Below are 26,264 nucleotides of genomic sequence, written 5' to 3'. Positions count from 1 at the left end.
ATAGCTCCCCTTTCCTTCTCTCTGCTTTAGAAACAGCGTCCAAAGTGAGATATGTCACTAATAGGCACAGTGTATATGTAAATAATGTGATGACTACAGACAGAAGCAAGGCAAAAAGAATCAGAGGTCTAAGACATGATCCTCAGGGGGAAGATGAGCTCCAGATCAGAGGAAAATATGAAGATGCTGCAAAGGAGGAAGGTGATTGTAACGCACAGATTCTTCTCTAGGTGGTCTATTCAGCAACAATTCAATCAAAGGAGAACATTACCCTAAATTGCTTTCACTGACATCCTCTTTCCAAGAGGATAACCATTAGCCACAAGTAGCTACTGGCATTTAAAATAAATTTTAAAATTAAGTTTTTCACTTGCACCAGCTCATTTTCAAGGCATGTGTATATCTATTACCCACTATGTGGAAAATCATTGGGCAGTATGGAAAATATATTCCATGAGAGAAAAGTCTGTTGGGCTATTGGCCAACATTACTCTAGGATCTTCAGTTTCAAAAGAAAGGGTTTTTTTTTGGGGGGGGGGGGGGTGAGCAGGGCAATAGCACAGTGGGTAAGGCACATGTCTGCATCAGATGACTCAGGCTCAATCCCTGGCAACCCTTACAGTCCCCCAAACCATCCAGGAGTAATCCCTGAGTACAGAGCCAAGAATAAGCCCTGAAAACCTCCAGGTATGCCTCACTCCTGGGAGAAAGTAAAGAAAAGAAAGTCCTCTTTAAAAAGCCACAGGGAAAAAATGAAACAAGGAAGTCATAGAATTTTGGTACTATTAAATGTTTACAGGAGAGTGATAACACTGGAGGAAGTCAGGTGACCCAGGGGTTCAAAATCCAGTATCAGCATTGCCTAGTGTGCAATTCTGATAAATTATTTGCCAGAATTTCAATGGAAGAAACTGGTATGAAATTTGCATTTACTTTATAAAAGCTATCAAAGTTGTTTTAAGGATTATATATTATACCAATGCATATGTCATTTAGCATAGCTTCTTAATTTAGTTGCTACTAAGGTTAATTTTTTAGAATTTTGGCTGAGACTAGCAATTGGCTTTATATAATTCACAGTCTCGTTAATATAAATCTACAAACTACAATGTCTTTATACTGTTAGGGCTATACATGGATAGTAGGTTACAAACAAATCACTTCTTAAAATGAATAGTAGATATCTCTACTTTTAATAGTAAAAATGTTCATTCTTACCTTAGATGAAATGATCCGATTATCTATAAATTTCTGAGGTGTGTAAAGGCCATTCTGAGGAAATCTGTTGGCTATGTAAATAGTTCTCGTGTCACTTTGATGGGGTGGGTCAAAACCCTAAGACCAAGCAAAAAAAAAAAGGGCAATACGGTCAACAAGATTATTTATGATTCTTTTCATATATTTGCTCGAGCGGGCCCAGAAACGTCTCCAATGTGACACTTGTTACTGTGTTTGGCATATCAATACATCACAGGGAGCTTGCCAGGCTTTGCCGTGCAGGCGAGATACTCTCGGTAGCTTGCTGGGCTCAAGCAAATCGGTGAAGAAAGGGAGGATAATGACAGTGACTTTTCATATATTAGTTGATTAGATTACACGTTCTGCCGGTTGTAAATTGCCTAGAGTCAGTTTATTTAAATATTAGGAGTAAAGACCATAGAGAAAACTGGTACATTGTCTCAGATATGAATTTTAATACTGTGATTAAGAAGACAAATATATTTAAGTGATCAAATGTATTTCTTGCACTTATTTGGTGTTTATAGCTCCCACATCTTGGAAATTCTAAAATTGAGAGTGTTCAGGTGTCTTTTGTTAACATTAATAAAAATAACCTTTGAAAAAACATCTAAAGGGGAAAAAAGTATAAGTCCCAATATATCTGAATCAACTGACTGAAAGTAGATGATTTCATCAATCTGACCTATATGATAAAAACCAAAGGGAAGGGCTCCAAAGATTTTCTAGTTGGTGATCACAAGGAGATTTGGGAAGAGAGAACCTTGGAGAGTGCATAAAAGTTCTGTACTTCCCCCCAACTTCTGCGCCCACTCCCCACAAACTCCTGCCTCCGTACTGAGCTCTAAGCATTTTCCAACCAGGCTATTCTTAAAGAACTGCTTATTCTTGGATAACTGGTGATCCTTGTGATCTGGTAAGTAAATGTGGTTTTCTGAGCATGATGATATGTTCTAGCAAATTAATCAAATCTGGATGTGGATGGGGGGGGGCAGGGTGATGTCACTGGAACCTCCGATCTGAACGAGTTGATCAGAAGGACATGTACCAATCAGAGCCCGTAGCTGTCCTTGGAGGTGGATGGTGGTCTTGGAAGACAACATCCAAAACCCAGAGAATCTGATGCTCTTTCTGGGAAGACTAAAAATAGCTTGACGGTAAGAGAAAACCTCTACACACTCTCACACACGAGTCACTGCACAAAAACTAACCAGGGAATGTAACACCCTTGGCATGAAGAGCCTGTACTCTGTCAGAAGTGCTACCCCACGATTAAAAAAATAAATATGGGGGGCTGGAGCGATAGCACAGCGGGTAGGGCATTTGCCTTGCACGCAGTCAACATGGCCAACACAGGTTCGATTCCCAGCATCCCATATGGTCCCCCGAGCACCGCCAGGAGTGATTCCTGAGTGCATGAGCCAGGAGTAACCCCTGAGCATCACTGGGTGTGACCCAAAAAGCAAAAAATAAATAAATAAATAAATAAATATGGGGCTGGAGTGATAGAACAGCGAGTAGGGAGTTTTTCTTGCACGCGGCTGACCCGGGTTCAATTCCCAGCATCCCATATGGTCCCCCGAGCACCGCCGGGGGTAATTCCTGAGTGCATGAGCCGGGAGTAACCCCTGTGCATCGCTGGTATGACCCAAAAAGCCAAAAACAAATAAATAAAAAAATAAAATAAAACATACAGATCTAATGAACAATACTTATGGACAAGGTTTCTTCTCTTTCACTCCTGAAGGTTTCTTGCCTTTCCCCTGGCAAAGATTCCTAGTGCATGTCCAAAATCCTATTGCAAACAACTTAGAAAATCACAGGTGTCTAAATAAAAATCTTAAAAGAAAACAACAAAATTTATACTCAGAGATGCCAAAACCAGGAGAGCCACAGCCAAGCCAGCATCTAGCACATCTGATGAAGTTTATCCATAGCAACTAGGTTTCAAAGAGCTTTGTTTCCTAAGTACTTATAATTCACTGGGCAAGCAAGATCTTGCCCAGATTGCTTCAATACAATCATCTATTTGTGCTAGTCACAATATCAATTGACTCCCTGAAATATAAACATATGCTATAAATTTCTCATCTCAAATTTAGATTAGTTCTCAAAGTATATTTAGTAATAATTTCAAATGGAAAAAGTATCACTGTGATAAAAATACTTTTATATTTTGTTCTTATAGTATTGAGCTCTTTTTTTCCAGGGTAGCAAGCAAATCTTTAAGACTTCTTTAGTAACTTTCTGAAAGCCCATTATAGGCTGAAAGCAATCACCAACATCAGGGATTTTGTTTTGATCCTAATAAGCAATGATTTGGGGCCTACGCAAAAGTAAAGCAGATAAGGTATTGCCTTCCACGGGGTCGGCCTGGGTTCAATCCCCCACATCCCATATAGTCCCCTGAGCACCACCAGGAGCACTCCCTGAGTATACAACTAGGAGCAACCCCTGAGCATTGCTGAATGTGACCAAAAAGTAAAAAATAAATAAACAAAAACCTAACAAGTAATGATTTAATTTTTCTTAGATTTGGGAGCTAGGGCTAGAGCGATAGCACAGCAGGTAGGGCGTTTGCCTTGCACGCAGCAAACATGGCCGATCCAAGTTCGATTCCACTGCCCCTCTTGGAGAACCCGGCAACCTACTGAGAGTACCTCGCCTGCACGGCAAAGCCTGGCAAGCTACCCATGGCATATTCAATATGCCAAACACAGTAACAAGAAGTCTCAAAATGGAGACGTTACTGGGCCCGCTCGAGCAAATCGATGAACAACAGGAGGATAGTGACAGTGACAGATTTGGGGGCCAGGAAGATAGTGCAGTGGGTAAGGCATTTGCCTTACACATGGTCAATCTGGGTTCGATCCCCAGCATCCCATATGGCCCGAGTCTGCCAGAAGTGAGCCCTGAGCGCAGTCAGGAGTAATCTCCGAGCACAGCCAGGTGTGTCCATGGCCCCAAAACAAAAACTATTTTTTTTTTTTTAAATTTTGAGGCCAGAGTGATATCACAGCAGGTAGTGGCCAACCTGGGTCTGATCCCTGGCATCCCATAGAGTCCTCCAAGCCCTGCCGGGAATAATTCCTGAGTGCAAAACCAGGAGTAACTCCTGAGCATCACCGCCATGTGCCACCCCGCCAAATCAAAACAATCATAATGAAATTTCTGAGATTTTCAATTTTTCATCATACTCAGGGGCTATTTATAGTACTACTATATTGGTTAAAGGCCAAGTAATTCATCAATAAGATAAAATTCACTTTTAGATATTACGAAGAACTCTAACTTAGCAATCTACGCAGTCAAATGGCAGCCACTGCATCCTTGGTAGCTCTGTCAAGTGCCCACTCCGCTTAGGCGCACTCAGTGGAGATTCCCATACTGCCTAGAGGGACCCTCCTTTTAGCCTATCAGAATATTAGCAGTGCTATGCATCGTTTTCAACTGCTATTATTATTCTCGGTTCTAAATTTTTAATTTTGTGATCTTAGAAATAGCTCGTATAGGGCTGTACCAATTAAATGCGCTTGTACGCTCAATAAAAACAACACACAGTTTGGGGGTTGGGGAGGCAGATCCAAAGGCGTTTGCTTCGCATGCCCAGGTTCAGTTCCTGGCACCGCATGGCCTCCCAACCCCCACTGGGAGTGACTCCTGAGCTCCACTAGGTCCCACAACTCAAACTGAATAAAAGCCATCAAGTTTAATCTTGTTGGTGCTGTTTGTAGCGATGACATTTTGTGGATGTGGCAGTATGTGAAAAATCAGCCTCTATGGGGCAGGAGCGGAAGGTGAAGAGCTAGAGCACATGGCTAGTGAGTGGCAAGGCCCTAAATTTAATCCCAGGCAATGTACGCAGGGTCCCTCCCTCCTATCCCACCCGCCACGGGACCTGGAATACTGGGCAGGGGCTCTGCCCTGATTTCTAAAAAATGAGCCACTGTATATTTTCAAAATCAGTTTCTTCAAGGATAACATACGGTAACATGCATATTTATTTCCTCATACATTTTCTTTTAAACATTTCACTATTGTACCCTAGTTATATCTCACTGGGGTAGAAAAGAGCAGGTCTCAAAACCAGATTTGAAATTATTGCACTATCTGAAACATCACAATCATCTTAAAGATACAATTTATTCAACATCTATCTATGGACTTCAAGTACTGTCTTAAAGTACAAAGGACTACGTGTGTTGTTATACACTCAAGCAAATCATAACATACTCAACTCAGTAAACAAATGAACAATGTGAATCACACATTGTATTTAAAAGGGTTAATAGAAAGTCTGCCTGTAAAGCTCATTAAGTTCTAGGAGGAAAAAAAGAGGTAATTAGAATGTTAGACTGCAGGAGGTATATTTACTCAGCGTCCACTTATAACCATGCTAATATAACAGAAGGAACACACCAATCATGTGCATTTATGGAATAATTTTCAATTAATACCGAGGTTCAGGAAGATATATATATTCTTTTTTTTTTTTCAAGAACCTAGACAACAAGACAAAGCTACTCTGTTTCCCACTAAGATTGCAATTCATCGGTATATACATCTAAAGTTAAGAAACAAAAGCAAAATAAAGACCCACCCAAAATGTATCTCTCTCTCCTCTCCCCCATCCCCAACCTTGAATGAACTTTCTAGGAAGCAAATGCTTCTCATTTTCCATTCACCTCTACTGAATGATTTGAATCAATGAGCACATACCAAGAGTTTCAAATTTCTGAAAATTCTAACAATTACTTCAAAGGGATACATTCAAATATTCAAAAAATGAAATGTTTTAAATACATTTCGAGGGATCCTCATTTAAAATGACAGGAACCAGGGAGAGTTGAGTTGAGGAGTCAGAGTCTTATGCTGGCATGTACCACACCGCCCCAGCATTGCCCTGTGTGGCCCTAAGAGCCCCCAGCACCACTTGGCCGGAGCAGCACCGCATCGCCGGGTCTGAGCATAGCTGGCTGAGTATACGGGGAGTGGCTCCCAGACCTCCAGAACTCCACTTGAGAGAATCTCCCCCAAATCAAGTACAATCTTGTAAGAATAATGATGTTTGCCCTTATCCCCTGGGCTGGAGCGATATCACAGAGGTAGGACGTTTGCCTTGCGTGCAGCTGTCCCAGCCAAGCCGGGTTCGATTCCTCTGCCCCTCCTGGAGAACCCAGCAAGCTACCAAGAGTATCTCGCCCACATGGCAAAGCCTGGCAAGCTACCCGTGACGTATTCGATATGCCAAACACAGTAACAATAAGTCTCATGATGGAGATGTTACTGGGCCTGCTCGAGCAAATGAACAACGGGAGGACAGTTCTACGGTGCCCTTATCCCCAAAGCTGTTTTCAATAAACATCCTTTTTATGGGTTTTAAACTTTTTAGTAGTGGTTGATTCACCTGATTTATGACTATAAGGACAGCTAAATGTTTCATGAAAAGTTAGCTAACTAGCATCTCTGTAACAACTTAAATGAGTCAGGAAATAAATAAAAGTGAGTACAGCCGACAGGGCACTTGCCTGGCCTGTAGCCAACCCAGATTTGATCCTCGCATCCCAATTGGTCTCCCAAAAACTAGGAGTGATCCCTAGCACAGAGCCAGGAGTATGCCCTAAGCATTGCTAGGTGTGGCTAAAAAAGACAAAAGAAAAAAATTATATAAATAAAAGTGTGGATGCTGGAGCGATAGCACAGCGGATAGGGCATTTGCCTTGCACGCGGCCAACCTGGGTTCAATTCCCAGCATCCCATATGGTCCCCCAAGCACCGCCAGGAGTAATTTCTGAGTGCATGAGCCAGGAGTAACCCCTGTGCATCACCGGATGTGACATAAATAAATAAATATATAAAAGTGTGTCTCGTGAAGAAAGTGACTTATTAAGCTGATTTCATCAGTGGGCTTTGAATCTGTGCATCTCTGAAATCGTAGGTGAATTAATTCATATGTATCCTTCTGATCACAGTGAAAATAGTTTTCGGAAGATTTCATGACTGGAAGTGTAAAACCATGTATATCAAGGCTTCCTTTTTTGATCTGTTTGGGCTGCCATCCTGCTGTGCTCGGGGCTTACTCCCATGATGCTTCAGAGCCCGTTTGTGGTGCTGGGGCTCAAACCAGAGTGAGTCACAAGCAAGGCAAGCACCTTGCCCCTACACTCTCCAGCCCCAAGGAGAACTTCAGAACTTTCTTAAATGGTTCACCATCTCCATATTCCACAGTTTAAAAAAGAACATGCAAATCTGTTCCAATAATCCCTCTAAATCAACACAAATGTGTTGACATTAACTGTGCAACAGTGTGAAACTCATCTACAAGTCATACTCCTTACGGCAAGCACTACCAGGAATTTAAGGGCACTGAGAAAGACAATCCCAACACCCTCATGACTAGGTCAAAGCTACCAGGCCCCGGCCGGGGACTCTAGCACACACTACACTTTTGCTTGTCATTCCAGACTACCCACTCATCAATCTCAACTCCCTGATAATACTAATCCTTTCTCATTTGATCTCTTCTCATCTTGAACACGAAGGTATTAAGATAGATTAATGCTAGTCTAACTATCCTAATTTAAAAAAAAAAAAATTTTTAAAAATTAAAAAAAACCTCAATTCTTAAAAAAAAAATTCTGGGGGCTGGAGCGATAGCACAGCAGGTAGGGTGTTTGCTTTGCGCGCAGCTGACCCGGGTTCAATTCCCAGCATCCCATATGGTCCCCTGGGCACCGCCAGGAGTAATTTCTAAGTGCATGAACTAGAAGTAACCCCTATGCATCGCCAGGTGTGATAAAAAAAAAAAAATTCTGGCAACTTATTAAAAAAAAAACACACAACCGCAATGGGGTCAGAGACACAGTGTAAAGGTTAAAACGCACACCTTCTGCGACCTGCTCTCCCCCAGTATCGCCAGGAGCAGCCCCGGAGGGGCCCTGGGCTCACCCAGCAGCCTGAGGAGTCCCACAGGCTAATATGCAGAACACCGACTTTGGAAGCCAGTTTATTTAAAAATCAAAACATGCTAGTCTAAAAAAGTAAGAAATAACAACTTTTTTTTTTCCGCCTGAAAACAAAACAAGAAATAAACGGTGAGGGGGGTGGAAAACAACCTCAGAACTGCATTTAGAGGCAGAACCTCAAGAGAGAGAAGACTGACTTGAGACCTCTGTTTAAAATTCACTCTGGGCCACGCTCCGCAGTGCTCGGGAGTTGGGTGGGTGCTGCTCTTCAGCAGTGCTCAGAGGATTAACGCAGTGCCGGGGCTCAAACCCGGGACTCCACACGCAGAGCACACACTCCAGCCCTTGGAGCCATCTCCCCATCCCAAGGGACTCCCTTGTAACTGCTAACTGGTGAGACCGGAGGAAAACCTATCTTTGACTCAAAGCAATACCTGATAATTAATCACAACACTTTACTAATATATCATCCTCTGTATTATCTCTAAATCTCAAAGGTCTCATGAAAAAGAAAAAGAAAAACATTACACATAAAGGAGCCATGAGACTAATATGACCGTCCTGTAATTAAGCAGTGTCACCCTTATTTGATGAAACTAATATCTGCCCCGATTTGCTCGAGCGGGCCCAGTAACGTCTCCATTGGAGACTTTGTTGTTACTGTGTCTGGCATATCGAATACGTCACGGGGAGCTTGCCAGGCTCTGCTGTGAGGGCGAGATACTCTCGGTAGCTTTCCGGGCTCTCTGAGAGGGGCGGAGGAATCGAACTCGGGTCGGCCATGTTGGCTGCGTGCAAGGCAAGTGCCCTACCGCTGTGCTATCATTCACAAGCAGGCAAATAAAATGTGCGTCCTACCATTATTCTTTTCGTTTGCTTGCTTTTGAGCCACACTCAGAGGTGCTCAGATCTACTCCTCTCAGGGGACCGTAGGAGGTGCCAGGACTGAACGGGTCAGCTCCATGACAGGTAAGCATCTTACTTGCTGTACCCGCTTTCCTGCTCTGATTCACATCGTTCTTTTTTTTTTTTTCTTTTCTTTTTGGGTCACACCTAGGCGATGCACAGGGCTTACTCCTGGCTCTGCACTCAGGCGGTGCTCAGGGGACCATATGGGATGCCGGGAATCGAACCCGGGTCGGCCGCGTGCAAGGCAAACACCCTACTCGCTGTGCTATCGCTCCAGCCCCCACAAAATTCTTATATGTGATCTATTTCCACCATAAATAGCATTGCTATCTCGTAAGCAATTGGATATATTCAGAGGTTAGGAAGGAAGGCTAGACTAAATGAAAAAATTTTAGTGTGAGCAAATTACAAGCATGTACCTATATTTAGAGGGTTGAAATGGGGTAGTTGATAAAGAGGGCGAAGAAGTAATGATGGGAAAGGAAAAATTACTGGTTAGGTGAGAAAAATGATTAATCCAAGGTATAAAGGACTAACTTTACGAATGGATAGGGACTCTTCCTCATTTGAAATGGAGGAATTTTTTTTTTATGCTGAGACCATACATTATCATCTTTTCTATTTTAGTAATAACGCTAGGAAATCCCTTGTGGGGATTCATGTGCCCTTGTGCGACGGACCTCACGTCTTCTAGGGCTTCCTGCACGTACTCATCTTCTAACTGTGACCACTCACAGTCACATCACTAGTTTTCCCAATAGGATTCAATTATCTGTACTTCATGTTTACTTTTTTTAAAAAATTACTGATAGATGTTTCTCTTTGCAATCAAAGTACACAGGGGCAGGGAGATACTTCAGGGCTTAGGATAAATGTCACGCGTGCACTGGGTTTCATTCCCAGCACCTCATGGTTCCCTAAGCACCACTGGGTACGGCCCGGGAGCCTCTGAGCACCACAGGGGAGGAACAACAGAGCCCAGCAGCACCACAGCCTCAGGTCCCTGCACTCAACCATGGACCCGGCTGACTGAGAATCGCTGGGAGGCGGGGAAAGGCCTCCCGAGCACTGCTTAGGAGCAATCCCCTGCAAACCTCACTTGTTTTTTTCCTCAAGACTGCTGCCTAGACCTTTCTCCTACTCTCTTCTTCAGCCTTCTCTTACTCACGGGCATTTTAAGATGATAAGACAGAGAAGTAGAAGAAATTAGGGAAAACTACTCAGATTGGTAATTCTTGCCTGGATTCTTTCTTGCCCGGGGGAAAAAAAACAAACAAAAAACTGAACTCAAGTTCCGTCTTTGGCACTAGTTAGCTACTGACCTTGAAACGGTTCACATTTTACTTGACCTGCTCTTTTTATTTCACAAAAGCAAAAATAATTATTTTTTTCTTTGGTTAAGAAGATATAACTAGCCTAAATACAAGATAATCATTTCTATAATCAGGGACTGATCCCTTGAGATTCCGGGAGTGGAAATAGAGAGTCTTAAGCTCAACTTCTTTGTTATGGTAAGAACTAAGAACAACCCTTCTGTATCTGGGTCCTGCGGAAGGGAAGGGTTCACCAAGTGGAGGCTGAAGAAAAGCTGTGTACTGTTCACTATGTGTAAAATTTCCAGAGAGACCATGTATCTTTTTTTTTTTTTGTTAAGGCAAATCAGAAAGTTTTGCAACAAGAAATAAAAGAAGTCCAATTGTTAACTCTAGAAATAAAAAAATCACTCAAAAATTCAGAAAAACAGAATCAATTCTAAATTGAAAACGGGTAAGAAAATTAAAATTGGTGAATTGGAAGTAAGAACTAAGTAATTCATGCTAAAATCAGCACAGAGAAAATAAAGGAACATGGGAAAGGAGCTAAGAGTTACTGGGGATAAATTAATATCAAACAAGAGTTCCAGAATGAAGAAGACAGGCCAAGAAGCAATGTTTAAAGAAAAAATAATGGATAAAAAAACTAAATTGAAGAAATAAGTCTTCAATTAGAAGTACACATAAGTGCAGAATTAGATAAGCAAAAGAAAAAAATGTGATGGGCAAAGTATAATAAAATTGCAAAATGAAGGACATTATCAACAAAGCAGTAGCAATTACATTTAAAAATGTTTCACAACTGTATCACTGTCATCCTGTTGTTCCTCCATTTATTTGAGTGGGCGCCAGTTACATCTGTATTTGTCCCAGCCCTGAGATTTTAGCAGCCTCTCCTTACTCATCTTTCCCAACAACTGGAGGCTCTTTCAGGGTCAGAGGAATGAGACCTGTTATAGTTACTGGTTTTGGCATACCGAATAGCCACGGGGAGCTTGCCAGGCTCAGCCCATGTGGGCGGGATACTCTCGGTAGCTTGCCGGGCTCTCTGAGAGGCATATAATATGTTTCACAACAGCAACAATAAAAGTGGGGAAGTAATGAAGCAAGAAGTATTTTCAACATGTTGAGCAAAAGTAACTGCTTCTCCAGAATTTCATACTAAGTAGAACTCAATAGTAATTATAAAATAAGCATAAAATTATAGTGACTGAAAGTTCACTATAATAAGTACTTCCTTTAAAGGTAAAGGTAAAGGCCCTCCCGTTGATCGTCGATTTGCTCGAGCGGGCCCAGTAACGTCTCCATTGGAGACTTCGTTGTTACTGTGTCTGGCATATCGAATACTCTCGGTAGCTTGCCGGGCTCTCCGAGAGGGGCGGAGGAATCGAACTCGGGTCGGCCATGTTGGCTGCGTGCAAGGCAGATGCCCTACCCGCTGTGCTATCGCTCCAGCCCAAATAACTAAATTATCTGAGCAAGAATAAAAATAATCCAGAAGGGGAAAGGACATGCAGGAAACAATGATATTATGGACAAGAATGGAGTGCTGAAAGGAGGTAAAATGATATGCAAGATAACCTTTCAGTAACAGTAATGCAAACTACAGTGCAGGGGGGGTGGGGGGAGGGAGGGAGGAAGAAGGAGGGAGAGGGAGGGAGAGCCAGGGAAGGAGAGAGAGAGGGAGGGAAAGACGGAGGGAGAGAGAGAAGGAGAGGGAGAAAAAGGAGAGAGGGATGGGGGAAGGGGAGAGAGGTAACGTCACCATGGTGGAGGGTAGGGGTAACATATGAGTGACAGGACAAGAGTTGGGACATAGTATGAGCAACTTTGTAACTGTATATCTCCTGGTGGTCCAATTTAAAAAAAAAAAAAGGTGGGGGGAGAAGAAAAGAAGCACTGATGAATAAAAGAAATCACTAAATCCTTAGAATAAATCAAATTGCTTAAAAATAAGAAATATTTTGGGGCTGGAGCAATAGCACAGCGGGTAGAGTGTTTGCCTTGCACGCGGCCGACCGGGGTTCGATTCCCAGCATCCCATATGGTCCCCTGAGCACCGCCAGGGGTAATTCCTGAGCTCAGAGCCAGGAGTAACCCCTGAGCATTGCCGGGTGTGACCCAAAAAGAAAAAAAAAAAGAAATATTTTAAATTTAAAAAAAGTAGAACTAAGACATTATGGAAAAAATATTTGCAAATAACAGGGTCAAATAAGGGCCGTATAATTAGAATATATAAACCACACAATTAAAAAAAAAGTAATAACCATAAAGAACTGAACAGACATTTCTCCAAAAATGATACACAAATGGCTAATAAAGACACTGAGGACACCTAAAGTAGTCAACAGAGAAGTCAAAATCAAAACTACAATAAAGGAGAGATAGTATAAGAATTATGGCATCGCTTTGCAACAGTTGACCCTGTTCAATCCCCAGAAACATCAGGAGTGATCTCTGTGCAGAGCCAGAAGTGAGCTCTGAACAACATTTTGGTGTAGTCTCAAAAATAAAACAAAAACTCCAAAAATGAGATTGCATTTCACTCACTATATGATGATCGTTAGCAAAATCAAGGCTCTGAAGACACGTGAATATATTGCTGGTGTGAGCGTGCAATGGTCACTTCGGAAAAAGTTCTTACAAAGTTCAAAATATGGTTACCATTTAGCTCTGTGTGTCCACTCCATTATTAATACAAGAAAAATGAAGATATGTACATACAAAGATGCTTATGATCAGTTAAAGGATTATTTGCAATAGCAAAATAGGTGGAAACAAACTAAATATCCATTAACTGATAAATGGATAAGTAAAATGTGGTATACCAATACAGTGCAGTATGATTTGGCAAGAAAAAAAAAAGGAGAGTAGTTTTGATATACGCTACACCATGGCCCATGAACACTGGAAACATCTCATTAGGTGCAAGATGACAATCTAAGACACCACATTTTAGGGGTCACTATTTATAGAACTGCCCAGAGAAGGCAAGTCTCAGAGAAAGTAAATTAGTGGTTGAACAGGCTTGAAGAAACAGTAAGAAGCAATAGGTAGGAGTCCTTTAAGAGGAATATAAAATGTTTACAACCAATGTGGCTAGACAACTCAATTAATTTACGAAAAAAAAAACCTATCAATTTCTAATTGCATGTATTAAAGGGATCAATTGAGGGCTGGAGTTCTGGCCATGACCCACAGCACTGCATGAGAGCCTCAAGCACCACTTGGAGCAGTCCCTGAGCACTGCCAGATGTGGTTCAGAATGCCAAAACCCAATAAAACCCAAAAATGATAAACTGTATAGAATATGAGTATAGCTCAACTGGTAACAGAAAAGAAAGAATTATTATGCAATCGTAACTTGTAGGCGTAACATGGAATATTTTTGTGAAAGCCTTCTAAATCCAGGTCCAGGAAAACAGAACAGAAGGTAAGGTGCCTGCCTTGCACGTGATGGACCTTGTTCGGTCCCTGGTACCCTGTGTGGTTCCCCTAAGAACCACCAGGAGTGATCTCTGAGCACAGAATGAGGAGTGAGTCCTGAGTACAGGCGGTGTGGCCCAAAACGCACCCACAAAAGAAAACTTCTAAACCCCTCCCTATAGAGAGACAGAATAAGATACAAGCAGCTAAAGAAATACAAGATTAAAATACAATCTACGACTTCTATATCATCAAAGGGAAACGCATGAAAAGAAACAAATTCAATGCAAAGTCCATCCAAACCCTACAATTTTTCACATAATCTGATATCATATGAAAGATTAAATATCCAATGCAAAATTAGTAAATAAAATGGAGGGGGATAGGGATGAAGTTTGATCCCTAGTACTCAAAGTTATATGCCACATGGAGGCTGGGGTGTGACCTCAATGGTCCTCAGCAGCATCACATGCCCTGATGCATGTATGAATCAGACGCAAAGATGCACACAGACTCCAGGAAGTGGCTTCTGGCTCCCATAAAATAAAGTGAAATTGTTTTTTTTTTTCCCAATCAGGTAATGTGATAATCCACCATAAAAAAACTAAGACAGTAGACCACTGCTGCACTGTAATATAATATTCATCTATTCAATAAGGAATAAAACAAAAAAAAATAAGGAATAAAACAGAAGAACCTATAAGAACAAGATATCATGTAAATGAGAATGCTGGCTTATGACAAAGCAAGCAAACAACAGAAATTTCTGTAGGGAAAAGAGGCTCATTTAGGGCTGGAGAGATGATACAGTGGCTAAGGCATTTGCCTTGCACACGATCAACCTAGGTTCAATCCTGGCATGCCACGTGGTCCCAAGTGCCCCACCAGGAGTAACTCCTGAGTGCAGAGCCAGGAGTAATCTCTGAGCACTGCTGGTTGTAGTCCCAAAACAAATCAAAAAAACTAATCAAACAAAGATGGCTTTAAGTAAGCAACACAGAAACAAAAATTTTCCACATGGGAGAAAATAAATTCTTTATTCCATATATAAAAATCCAGTAAGGGGGTACTAAAGACCTAAGTGCTGAGAATTTCATGACAATTTGAAGAAAACACTAGAAAAATAACTTTATGATCTGATAGCGCCCAGCACGTGTGGTGTCACATACTCAATCTGGATTGAGGGGTGTGTGGGGGGGAGGGGGGTCACAAAAATGATTTTAAATTTATGATTATCAGTAAACATTTGAATATCTATTTTACATGTCCGGGGTTGTGTAAAAAATTCCTATATGAAGGGCTGGAGCGATAGCACAGCAGGTAGGGCGTTTGCCTTGCACGCGGCCGACCCGGGTTCAATTCCCAGCATCCCATATGGTCCTCTGAGCACCGCCCGGAGTAACTCCTGAGTGCAGAGCCAGGAGTAAGCCTTGTGCATCACTGGGTGTGACCCGAAAAGAAAAAAAAAATCCTGTATGAAAAGAAGTCAATAGTGGAAAAAGTTTATAGTGAGTGGCAGAGAAAGAACTGTAGCACTGTCCTCCCACTGTTCATCGATTTGCTTAAGCCAGCCCAGTAATGTCTCCATCGTGAGATCTGTTGTTACTGTTTTTGGCATATTGAATATGCCATGGGGAACTTGCCAGGCTCTGCTGTGCGGGAGGGATACTCTCAGTAGCTTGCTGGGCTCCCAGAGAGGGACGGAGGAATCAAACCCAGGTCGCCCAGGTCAGCCGCGTGGAAGGCAAACGCCCTCTAAATAATGAAAAGAAAAATCAGCGCCAGAGAGCGAGTACAGTGGGTAAGGAGGTTTGCCTAGTATGTGGCTGCCCCCGGTTTGATTCCAGCACCCCACATGCCTCCCTGAGCACCGCCAGGAATAATTCCTGAGTGCAAAGTGCAAAGCCCTGAGTGTTGCTGGGTGTGCCTCCCCCAGCCAAAAAAGGCAGGTATCATTTGCCTAATAAATTTACCTACAAGTAAATATAAACTGTGCCCCAAAAAGGGCACCACTAACAAGGTTAGCTACCTACCTATACGGGACAGACTAAAAGTAGATTTTTGGCACACAAAGAATTAGCAGACTAAATACAGAAGGAAAAGACAAACATTAAGAAAAATGAGACTGCTCACAGGAATGAAATAGAGAACACCCAGATCTCACTAGCAACCAGGAAAATGCAACTGGAACAAAATGAGATACTATTCATACTCATCAGATTCATAAAGTTTTTCAAGTAAAAGAGTGCAAGCGTGGACCAAGACGTGGCAATTTCATGTCTAAGAATTCCAACTGGAAATAAAAATAAAAAACATAAATTTAAAAACATAAGCAAGATTGGGGGGTATGGTGCCGCCAGCAGGTCAATCTGTACCCGTGAGGCGAGTGCATCAGCAGCCTGATGGCACCGTCAGACTTTCAGACACCCCAAAATTGCTGCTGTGCCTTTGGCCAGACCCCAAAAACTTGGGGCAAAGTTTACCAAGAAAGTAAACGGCCAAAAGTTAGGTATGTGGGAAACACACCCATAAACCACCTCTGGCTCATCGATATAATTGGAGTCTCTCTGGTTCCTGATCGAACTGCTTAACGGCCATGATCCCAGAGACTCAGAAACGAAATCTCGGAACCCAAAGGCTTTTGGCAGAAATGCGTCCTGTTCCTGCAGTAGGATACTGGTGTTGGGCCACTCCAGGCGGGAATGGGTTTCGCGCCTTGGCCTATTCCCCCTGGTGGCCTGGTGGGTGACCACCATCCTCCAGAGGCCACTGGACAGTCAGATTGGGGCCTGCAGTGATGAGACACATGGGGCCTCAACAGATGGGGGTGGAACCGGCCCTTTCCTCTCCATCCCAGCGAGACCCTGAGTCGCCACCTACAAACAGCCTCTCTGGCTCCTGATCAATCTGCTTAATGGCCATGATCCCAGAGACTCAGAAACAAATCTCGAAACCCAGCGGCTTTTGGCAGAAATGCATCTGGACCGCATACAAGGTGGCCACCACCTCAGAGCTTATTGGAAAGCCAGGTATGAGCCGGCGGTGATGGGGCAACTGCAGTCTCATGGGAAGGGGGACGGTACCGGCTCGTCCTTCACGCCCTACCGAGGTCACAAGCTGTCCCCCACGAGGGGCTCTCTGGCACAGCCATAACACCAGATGCACAGAAACCAATCTCGTAATTATCTGGCTCTTTGCAGAAATCCCAAATTGCGCCTGTGTGACATTATATGATTCTCATAACCAGCTATAGAAACAAAGTATTTCACAATGCCTTTTCAGCAATTCTGATTGTTGGCGGGGAAATTCTAAACAATAATGGTGCACCTTTTGTCGAAATAATGAATGTAATCAATGTAGAGAAAAGTAGAAATCATTTGCCTCACAGGCATTGGGAGGGGTGGGAGGGGGGTATATTGGGGTTCTTGGTGGTGGAAAATGAATACTGGTGAAGGGAAAGGTGTTTGATCATTGTATGGCTGAGACTTAAACCTGAAAGCTTTGTAACTTTTCCCATAGTGATTCAATAAATAAATATAAGAAAAAAAATAAAATTATGAAAAAAAATTAAAAAAATAAAAAATAGAAACATAGCAAGATTACTACCATATTTTTTGTAATGGGGGCAAAAAAGACAACTATCCAAATATCTGTATATCTGTTACAGAACAAAATATCAAAAGTATGGTTATCTGGCCCTATGTGGGTACCCAGGATATTCTATGGGGTAACAACAAAGAACTGTGAAAAATGGGGCTATGGGAGCCATTTGGTAAGGGGGCGGGGATATCACGGTAGCACTGTCCTACAGTTGTTCACTGAATCGCTCGAGCGGGCACTAGTAACGTCTCCATTGTGAGACTTGTTGTTACTGGTTTTGGCATATCGAATACACCACAGGGAGCTTGCCAGGCTCTGCCGTGCGGGAGAGATACTCTCGGTAGTTTGCTGGGCACTCAGAGAAGGACGGAGGAATCAAACCTGGGTCAGCTGCGTGCGACAGGCAAACACCCTACCTGCTGGGCTACGGCTGCAGCCCCGAAGGGGGGGGGGGGGGGGGGATACAGAAAGAAAATAAGGTAAGAGGGGAAAAGACAAACACATCCTAGGAGACTGGCTGGGCCAGGGCTGCTTCATTTTGGTAGTTTCAGAGCTTTGAGTGAGGAAATAAATGAGAATGAGAAGGTGTTATCTAAAAGTAGATGCAGTGTTAAAGAAATAAGTTTTTCCCAAGGGGGAACTAAAGCAGCTAAAATTCCTGCCTTCCTGAGGTTAAGGGGAAACTAATTATATATTAAAAAGGTGTGTGAAACAACGAAGGGTGCTGAGACATAAAGAGGGTGATATGACTAAGGAGCAGTCTGATTTTATACTGAAGGACCAAAATAGGCCTCACTAAGAAGGTGATAACTGAATAAGGACTCGAAGGGAGTGAAGGCACCTGCAGAAAGCAGAGGGGAAAACATTCGGCAATGGAGTTAAGTCGGGTAGTAGAGTTCAAAGTCCTGGGGACCAACCACCTTAGACTTTAAAGCCTGCCTGGCACTTCCTTGGAGAGAACCACCGAGAAGCCAAGGCGGATGAAGCAGAGAAGGGCACAGAGCTCAGGCGGAGACTTCTACTGAGACTCCGGGCAGCAGCGCTAAGTCCTCAGAAGGTTTTTCTAGGAAGCACCGTAGTTACACACCTTCTAGTAAGATCGCTCTGCCATGTCAAGGAGACTGCAGGGACAGATGGGACCAGTCGCAGTAACGACAGTCAGTGCTGCAGGGTCACTGGGGTTTCCCCTTAGTCAAATAAAAGATGAAGCGTCTAAAAATCTATGTCTGAGCAGAAAGACAAAAGAGTCAAGTAGTCTAAGCGCTAAAGATTCTTTTTATTATTATTTTTGGGGGGGGGGAGGGGAGGGTAGGCACACCAGGCAGTGGCCAAGCTACTGGGTCTTGAAGGTCCCCCCTTGGGGTGCCAGAAGCTGAACCCAGGTTTCCACATGCCCTCCAGCCCTCTGAGTCATTTCCTCGACCCCAAGATCTAGGTCAGGATTCCCACATCTGTCTGGTCTACGCTACTGCCCCCTCTCAAAATCAATCAATCATCATCATCATTCAGGGTCATACTTGCAACCCATGGAGGGAAACACAAATCGAGGTTCACTTTTTTTTTTTTTTGAAATTTTATTATAAGTGAGACACCATGAGGTACAGTTGTAGACTTAAAAATTTTGTGCTTGAGTTTAAACATCAATTCCTGACGTTAAAAACCTACTTGGCCCTATCAAAATAATAACCATAGGCCTGTGCTTCCTTTTCCTCTTGTTTGTTCATTCCTTAATAGAGAAGTGCTTCCAAACAGATGCAGAATTTAAAAAAAAAAAAACTGTTTACTCATTTATTCAATCAATACAAAGCAGGTGATATAGCTACGGGAGCCAGCTGCTGTCTTAAACGCGATGGATATAAAGAGAAACTATATATTTTAGGATATTTACAATCTACTCCAATGAGTGAGACTTTGATGTGCTGTATAAACACAAGTTCATTTGTGTCATAGAGCAGCCCTGTTATTTCCTGTTACATATATGAATGTAGTAAGTCACAAATGAAAATCACATTTTTAATTAAAAAAATTCTAGCAATGTCATTAAAAAAATTAAATGGGGCTGGACAGTACAAAAATTAAATGGGGTTCGGGTGCATTTTACCAGCCAATTCTATGTGGTTCCCCAAGCATCACCAGGTGCAGCCCCTGCCCCCTGGGTGACCTGGCTAATCCTCAACTCCACGGGAGCTGAGCAGTGCCCACTGCATCTCCAGCTCTTGCTACTGAACTTGGACGGGCTAAAATCACAGGAAGGCCAACTACCAGATCTCATCCCAGTTTCCTGAGCACCACCTGGGAGTCATCCTCCCTCCGCCCCAATTTCTTAAATAGGTTAAATGATGACATTTTACTTTACCCAATCTTCCCAAAATATTGTTTCAACTATAAAAATGAGACATTGGGGCCAGAGCAATAGTCCAGGAGGGAGGGCATTTGCCTGGGATGCCGCAGACCTGGGTTTGATCCCCAGCCTCCCTTATAATCCCCTGAAGTATTACAGTGCTAGAAGTAATTCCTGAATGCAGAGTCAGTAGTAATCTCTGGGCACCACTAGGTGAGACCCAAAAACCCGGGAACGAGAGAGAGAGAAAGAGACAGAGAGAGAGAGAGAGAGAGAGAGAGAGAGAGAGAGAGAGAGAGAGAGATGGGGGGCTGAAGAAATAGTATACAGTAAGTAGGGTGCTTGCCTTGCACACAGCTGATCTGGGTTCAGTCTGAAGTGCCCCACATGGTGCCCCAGCTCTGCCAAGAGTGATCCCTGAGCACACAGCCAGGAGTAAGCCCTGAGCACTGCTAGATGCGCCCATCCCCCCAAACAAAACAAAATTTTAAAAATTGAGATATTTTACACTCTTTTAACTTCAAAATTTGCATTTCATTATAGAAGTAACATTGACTTACAACACTGCATGTTTTAGGTGTTCCTTTTCACACCTCTTCAAAAACAAATTGTCACACTCTGTCCACCACCACCACCACAATGTGCGATCTCCCTCCATCTCCTGTTGAGTTCCTCCCCCTGCCCCCTCCCCAATACAAACTTGCAGGAACCACATTTATGGAACAAGAAATAGCCTGGGGCTGAGAGAGAGTTATGGCACATCAGGCATTTGCCTCACAGGTGGCTGAACCGGGTTCCATCCAGGGCACCACAGATGGTCCCAGAACCCACCAGGAATGATCTCTGAGTGAAGTCAGGAGTCAGCCCTGCGCACCAACCAAAAATCAAAGAAAAAGGGAAAAATAAGACTGTCCTTGTACTGTGGCCATGCTCAGACAGTACTGAGCTCAGTAATGAGGAAGCAGCGGGTGGCCTGTTACCCAGGGTGCCCTCCAGTTGTTTCCATCAGCTAGCTAGACAGTCCTTCCTTCTCTTTCCCATGGAGCTCCTTTTCTGGTCTTCCCTGAACCATTCCTAGTCTTAGTCTCATGCCCTCCTCCACCCCTTTTAACTTCGTAAGCATTTCAGAAGGCGCATTGGCTCCTGAATGTGGGACTAATAGAGTACAAACTCTCTGCTTTGTCTTTATTCAGGGTCCAGACCTAAAGATTCCCAGCTCAGGCTGGGTCCAGTCTGGGCCACCGGGTGAAATAAATCCTGTTTCTAAAGCCAAGTCAGAGGGAGCGTTTGATCCCCACCTCCCTCCCTCCCCCACCCTGTTATACTGCACACTGCAGGTTGAAATTCTGCAACAGCGTGACAATAAATAAGCTATTATTTTTGTAAAATGATTTCCTAGCTTTTTCCTGGGACGATCAGTACTGAAATGGGGTATTTTATCTGTAAACACAAAAACAATAGAGTGGATTCTTTCTTCCCTCAGTTATCCATCATATATTCAGCAGACCTGGACTAGATATCTACTCTGCGTCAAAAACTGTGTGAGAGGAAGATTGAGCGCACTCACGGACCTGATTCTAACGTCTGCAGAGAGGGTGTGTTTAAAAAAAAAAAAAAAAGGAACATTACATTGCCCTGTAGAGAAATACTGCATGTCAACTCTACAGGCCAGACTGAAAATCTTACTACTGCAGTCCGATACAATTTTCTGTGATAGTGAAATGTTCTACTCTTAACTGTCTAGTATGGTAACCAATTACATTAACTTTAATCACAGTGATTAATGGCTACCGTATAAATCTAAATATTAGGATAGTGAATACCTAATAATTTTACTCTTTTAATCAAGGTACTTTATCACTAGTTAACATAAATAATACCGCTAGAAAGTCGACTATGGCTAATTCTAACTGTACAAGATGTCATAAGAAAATGTTGTGTAAAATTACTTCAGCATTGTGAACTGGAAATGAAAATAATAAGAGAAATAAAAGAGAAAGGGGTATTCCAATTCCTTCTTTTTACTTTATCTCTCTTAAGGAAAATCATCAACCTTCTGACAACCTCCTGATTTTTCTCAAGTATTGAAAATAGTTTCTGGAAATAAGGAGTCAACTATTTTTTGAGAAATTACTAGAGCATAATAGCTGTTTTTGCAGTGAAATGCTCTTTTTTATTTTCAGCAACACAGGTTGTTGAAAATACAATTCATATAATAAGGCATTTCTGGAACAAAAATAAACCTTGTCCCTGTGATTTCATTTTCCTAAATTTGTCCCAAATACCTGGATTTTTTTTAAGTGGTTCTAGTAGGCCAGAGAGCTAGAACAGGAGTTAAGACTGTGTGTGCAAGTCACACCCGGTTCAGTCCCCAGCACTGCGCGTGGACCCCACCAAACCCCACCAACCACACCCCACCACCACCCAAATAAAGAGAAGAAATAAATTTAAGCACTAAAGCACAGTAACACTTCATTGAGCAAATGGATATGAAATGTAGACTTTGAACTTGTGCTTGATATAGTAAAATATACTTTCATTACTCTGTGTATCATTATCCTTTCCGGATAATTTCAGTGACTGTACAAAGTGAATCAGAGCTACAAAGTCCTACATCGGCACAGGTCTGATTACATACTCAGAAGATCTGATAACTTAAAAGTAAAACCAGTGAGGTGAGCAGCACCAGGGCAGGGACATCATTTTTTTATGCATCGCTACTTGTTCAACTGGTTAACCACACAACTTCACGCCCTTCCTTTTTCTTGGACTCATCACCTGAAGTTACTTAGAGGAAACTCCAAATAATACGGGATTGTCTTGAAGATGAGAGTGACCCTGCCACCAGGTTATTCAGGACATCAAATAGCCTAAACCCCGAGAAAGTGGTGTCTGCATCTCCTACTGGGAGCAGTTTATGTTGAAGAGAACCACCACTTCCTTGCGCACAGAAACAAGAGGCCATAAATAAGCCTTACTGGAAGACTGGCAAACCAAAAGCATGAGATCAGACCTGTAATAATTAACTACCAGAGTCAAGTTACTATGCCACCCCGTAAGTAATGCAACAAAGCCGAAGTATTACAACAAATGGTACTATTACAGTGCCATCATTAGCCAGGTTTCTTAACCAGGCATAGAGCTGGCCTATCTGAAGTTACAGCTGGCTAAAAATAGAGACAACACTTGTGTTGGGAGTGGCAGGGAGCTCCAGCTTTATTTCGAAGATCTTTTTTGCTCACTGCAAAATGAATGAACTGAAACGTTCGTCTGTATTCTGCGTTCACTGAGGGCTCGGAAAACCCCAAATGTCCTCGTCCCAATATTCAACTGCGCTTCCAAGAGGCAAGGAAAAGAGAGGGATCTATGCTGGAGTCCCGTAAAATGACTTTAAAAAATTATTATTATTATTATTATTATTTGCTTGCCTAAGATTTAACACCGTCTTTTTTAGGATGAGTTTAAAAAAAAAAAAAAAGAGACGCCCGAATTAGAGATTTTGCATTTCAGCAAACACGGTTCAGCCAGGGCGCCAGCGGCCTCATCAGAGAGAGGTTTTTAAGGCTTCTTGGGCAAGGTGTAATTTCTGCCCTAATTGTTACCTTCGTTTTGTATTTTCTGGGTTGTGGTTGGCAGCAGGCAGATAAGACATTGAAAAAAGAAATTCTTTTTTTTTTTCTTGAAATCTCTACCTCTGAAATAATTCTGAGAAACGTGGCGCGTTGGACTTGCCTCTAGAAGTCACCCTGAAGTTGTTTTTGGTTTTGTTTTTTCCCTTTAAACGTGCCAGAAAGACTTGAAAAGTTAACCCGGGGCTGCCAACCCTTTTCTCTCTCCCCCTGCCTAGGGCAGTGCGCGGGGGGTGGGGGGTGGGGTGGAAACGTTCAGGTTCTCGCGGCGAAAGTTTCCCGCGGGGCAGGCTGGAGAGGGCCGGGGCCGGGCAGTCCTCGGCGCCTCCCGCACGCGTCTCCCCGCAGGTCCCGGGACCCGGGGCCGCCTGGCCGGCCCTCGGCGCGTGGGGGGCTCCGTCCCCGCGCCTGCCCTCCCCGCGGCCCACCCACGCCGCGCGGGATCGTGACATCCTCGAGCCAACCCGCGCCCCTGCGCCGCGTCCCGGGCCGCCCCCGCGCCTCGGGTCCTGTCCCCGAAACGCACCCGCGCCGGGTGCCCGCGCTCTCCCGCACCCGGGGCTGCGGGCGCCGACCGAGGGGAGGGAGCTGAGCGCGGCCGGGCAGGGCAGGGCAGGGCGCGGGTGGGAAGCGGGCGCGGGGCGCTGCTGCGGGGAAGCGCGGGGCTCATCATCGGGGCGCGTCGGGGAAGTGCGGGGCGCGTCGGGGCGCTGCGGGGAGCTGCGGAGGGGCGCGGGGCGCATCGGGAGGCGCGGGGCGCGTCGGGGCGCTGCGGGGAAGCGCGGGGCGCATCAGGGCGCTGCGGGGAGCCGCGAGGAAGCGCGGAGCGCATCATAGGGGCGCATCGGGGGCCGCGGGGCGCTCAGGGGAGGCGCGGGGCGCATCTTCGGGGCGCGTCGGGGAAGCGCGGGGGGCTGAAGCGAAGTGCGCGGGGCCGGCGCGGTCGGGGAAGCCTCGGGGGGCTGCGGGGCGGCGCCGGCTCCGGGCCCCGCGCGCCAGCCTCGGCCGCGGCCTAGCCCGGCGCGCCCGCGGCCCGGCCTCGCGGGCTCCGCGCCGCCCGCCCTAGTGTCCCCGGCGGCCCGAGCGGCGTCCCGGGGCCGCGGGAGGGTTCGCAGGCACTTACCAGCTGCTGCCGGACCCAGCGCCACATGCCCCCGCCGGTGCCGTCCCGGTCCCGCGGGGCGCCGAGGGGCTGCGGGTGGAGGCCGCCGGGCCAGAGGGGGGGGACGCCGCGGAGCCCCTCCGAGCTCGAGCGCCGCTCGCCGCCGCCGCCGCCGCCGCCGCCGCCGCTCAGTCCCCGCGCCCGGGCCCCATCGCGCCGCGCCGGCCCCGAGTCCTACAGGCGCGGCCCCGGCGCCGCCCTCGCCCGGCGCAGCTCGACCGGCCGCCGCGCCGCAGCCTCCTTCATTCCGGACCGTTGTCACCCGGAGCGCCAACACAGCCCCGCCCCCCGCCCGGCCCGGCCCGGCCCGGCCCGGCCCCCCGGCCCCACCCGCGCCCGCCCCCGGACGTGACGAAAGGGGCTTGCGTGGACCCGGGGGGCCCGGGGTGGGCCCGGGGGCGGGGCTCGGGCTGCGCAGCGCGCGCAGCGTCGAGCTCCCACCCGGGCTGGAAGTGCACCTGCGTGTCGGCCTGCCTGTCCGTCTGTCTGTCCGTCTGTCCGTCCGTCCGTCCGTCTGTCTCCAGCGGCTCCAGGCCGGCCGCTCGCTTACGGCCTCCTGTTGCAGGTCTGTTTCGAGCCCGGGCCCTCCAGCACGAACCTGCACCCTTCTGGAGTGGGGTCGGCCGAAGGGTGATCCCCGGAGGTCTCCAATGTTGCTTCCAGATTACGCTGTTGAAGGCATCACGCAGTCCCCTTTAAGCCAGCGACTGGGATGGGGCTCTCGAGGGAATCTGGATCTCCTCCCCGCCCCCCCCTTCTTCGGGAGCTGAATGCTGAAGACGAAGCTGGCTTCATGAATTTCGAATATTCGCACATCATTGTACTTGGTTCCGCCTGGACCCGTGTCTCCTGGAGGATGCATGCGATGTTCTGTCTGGCCGTGCTCAATGGAGCACGTGAGGTGGAAAGATCCTTGCTGTGCAAGGTCGCTGTTGACTGCCAAACTCCTGCAATCAGAAAACACCCTGGGTTAGATAAGGGTGTGGATAAACAGAGAAGAGAAGGAAGGGAGACTTTGAACGTGGGGTCTCACCCAAATCCAATCCCTGTATCTTTGAGTATTGCATGTATGGACTGTATGAAATATTTTTTTAGCCTATAACACACTTCACACTCTTGTTAGATGCATCCCCTTCCACATCTTTGAGAGTTGTGTATGTGTCTTGTGTGAAGTGTTTTTCCAAAGTCAAAACATTGTCATTCAACATGGAGGTGGTTCTTTTAAAAAAGCAAAAAACAAATCTGATAGTGGCATATATATATATGTACATATATATAATCAGTTGCAATAGTCCATATTATATAATAGTTGTCTAGCCTCACAGATTATTGACTCAGGGATATTTATATTCTGTGAAACTAGCAATAAAATTTTATATTCTGAATAATCCACTGACAATATGTTGCTAGATACTGAAAAGGTAATTAATCCTCCTTTTGTTGTTATAACTATACCTTGCTTTATGATCCCAAAAGAAAATTGGCACTATTTACTTTGGTGTTAAAATACTGTTACCATTCACAAAGTATCCTCGGCCTTATATTAAGGCTTTGCCTGCATAATCTCATTTAACCTTCATCAGTTTTTCAAAGGCAACGTTACCTGTGACTAACTTGGCTAAGCTGAGATTCAGATTCTGAGGGATCAGGCAACAAAACACATGCTCATGAGAAAGTAAA

The 26,264-nt window shown here is 44.9% G+C and overlaps 1 protein-coding gene across 5 annotated transcripts in view; it reads right to left on the bottom strand.

Moving 5' to 3' along the window:
- Nucleotides 1–24,846, bottom strand: part of ATP11B (ATPase phospholipid transporting 11B (putative)) — a 121,400-nt gene extending 96,554 nt beyond the window's left edge. For all 5 annotated transcript variants that reach the window (XM_056121109.1, XM_056121108.1, XM_056121107.1 and 2 more), the window contains exons 1-2: nt 24,546–24,846; nt 1,219–1,335 (exon numbers count right to left, since the gene is read on the bottom strand). In XM_056121109.1, the coding sequence (XP_055977084.1) occupies nt 1,219–1,335; nt 24,546–24,572 (144 nt within the window). In that variant the 5' untranslated portion in view covers nt 24,573–24,846. The remainder of the gene's footprint in view (nt 1–1,218; nt 1,336–24,545) is intronic.
- Between the last annotated feature and the right edge of the window lie 1,418 nt (nt 24,847–26,264).

The sequence above is a fragment of the Sorex fumeus genome, unplaced genomic scaffold, assembly GCF_029834395.1.
Source record: "Sorex fumeus unplaced genomic scaffold, SorFum_2.1 ptg000044l, whole genome shotgun sequence".
Taxonomy (NCBI): Eukaryota; Metazoa; Chordata; class Mammalia; order Eulipotyphla; family Soricidae; genus Sorex; species Sorex fumeus.
This window is presented reverse-complemented; position numbering and strand designations above follow the sequence as displayed.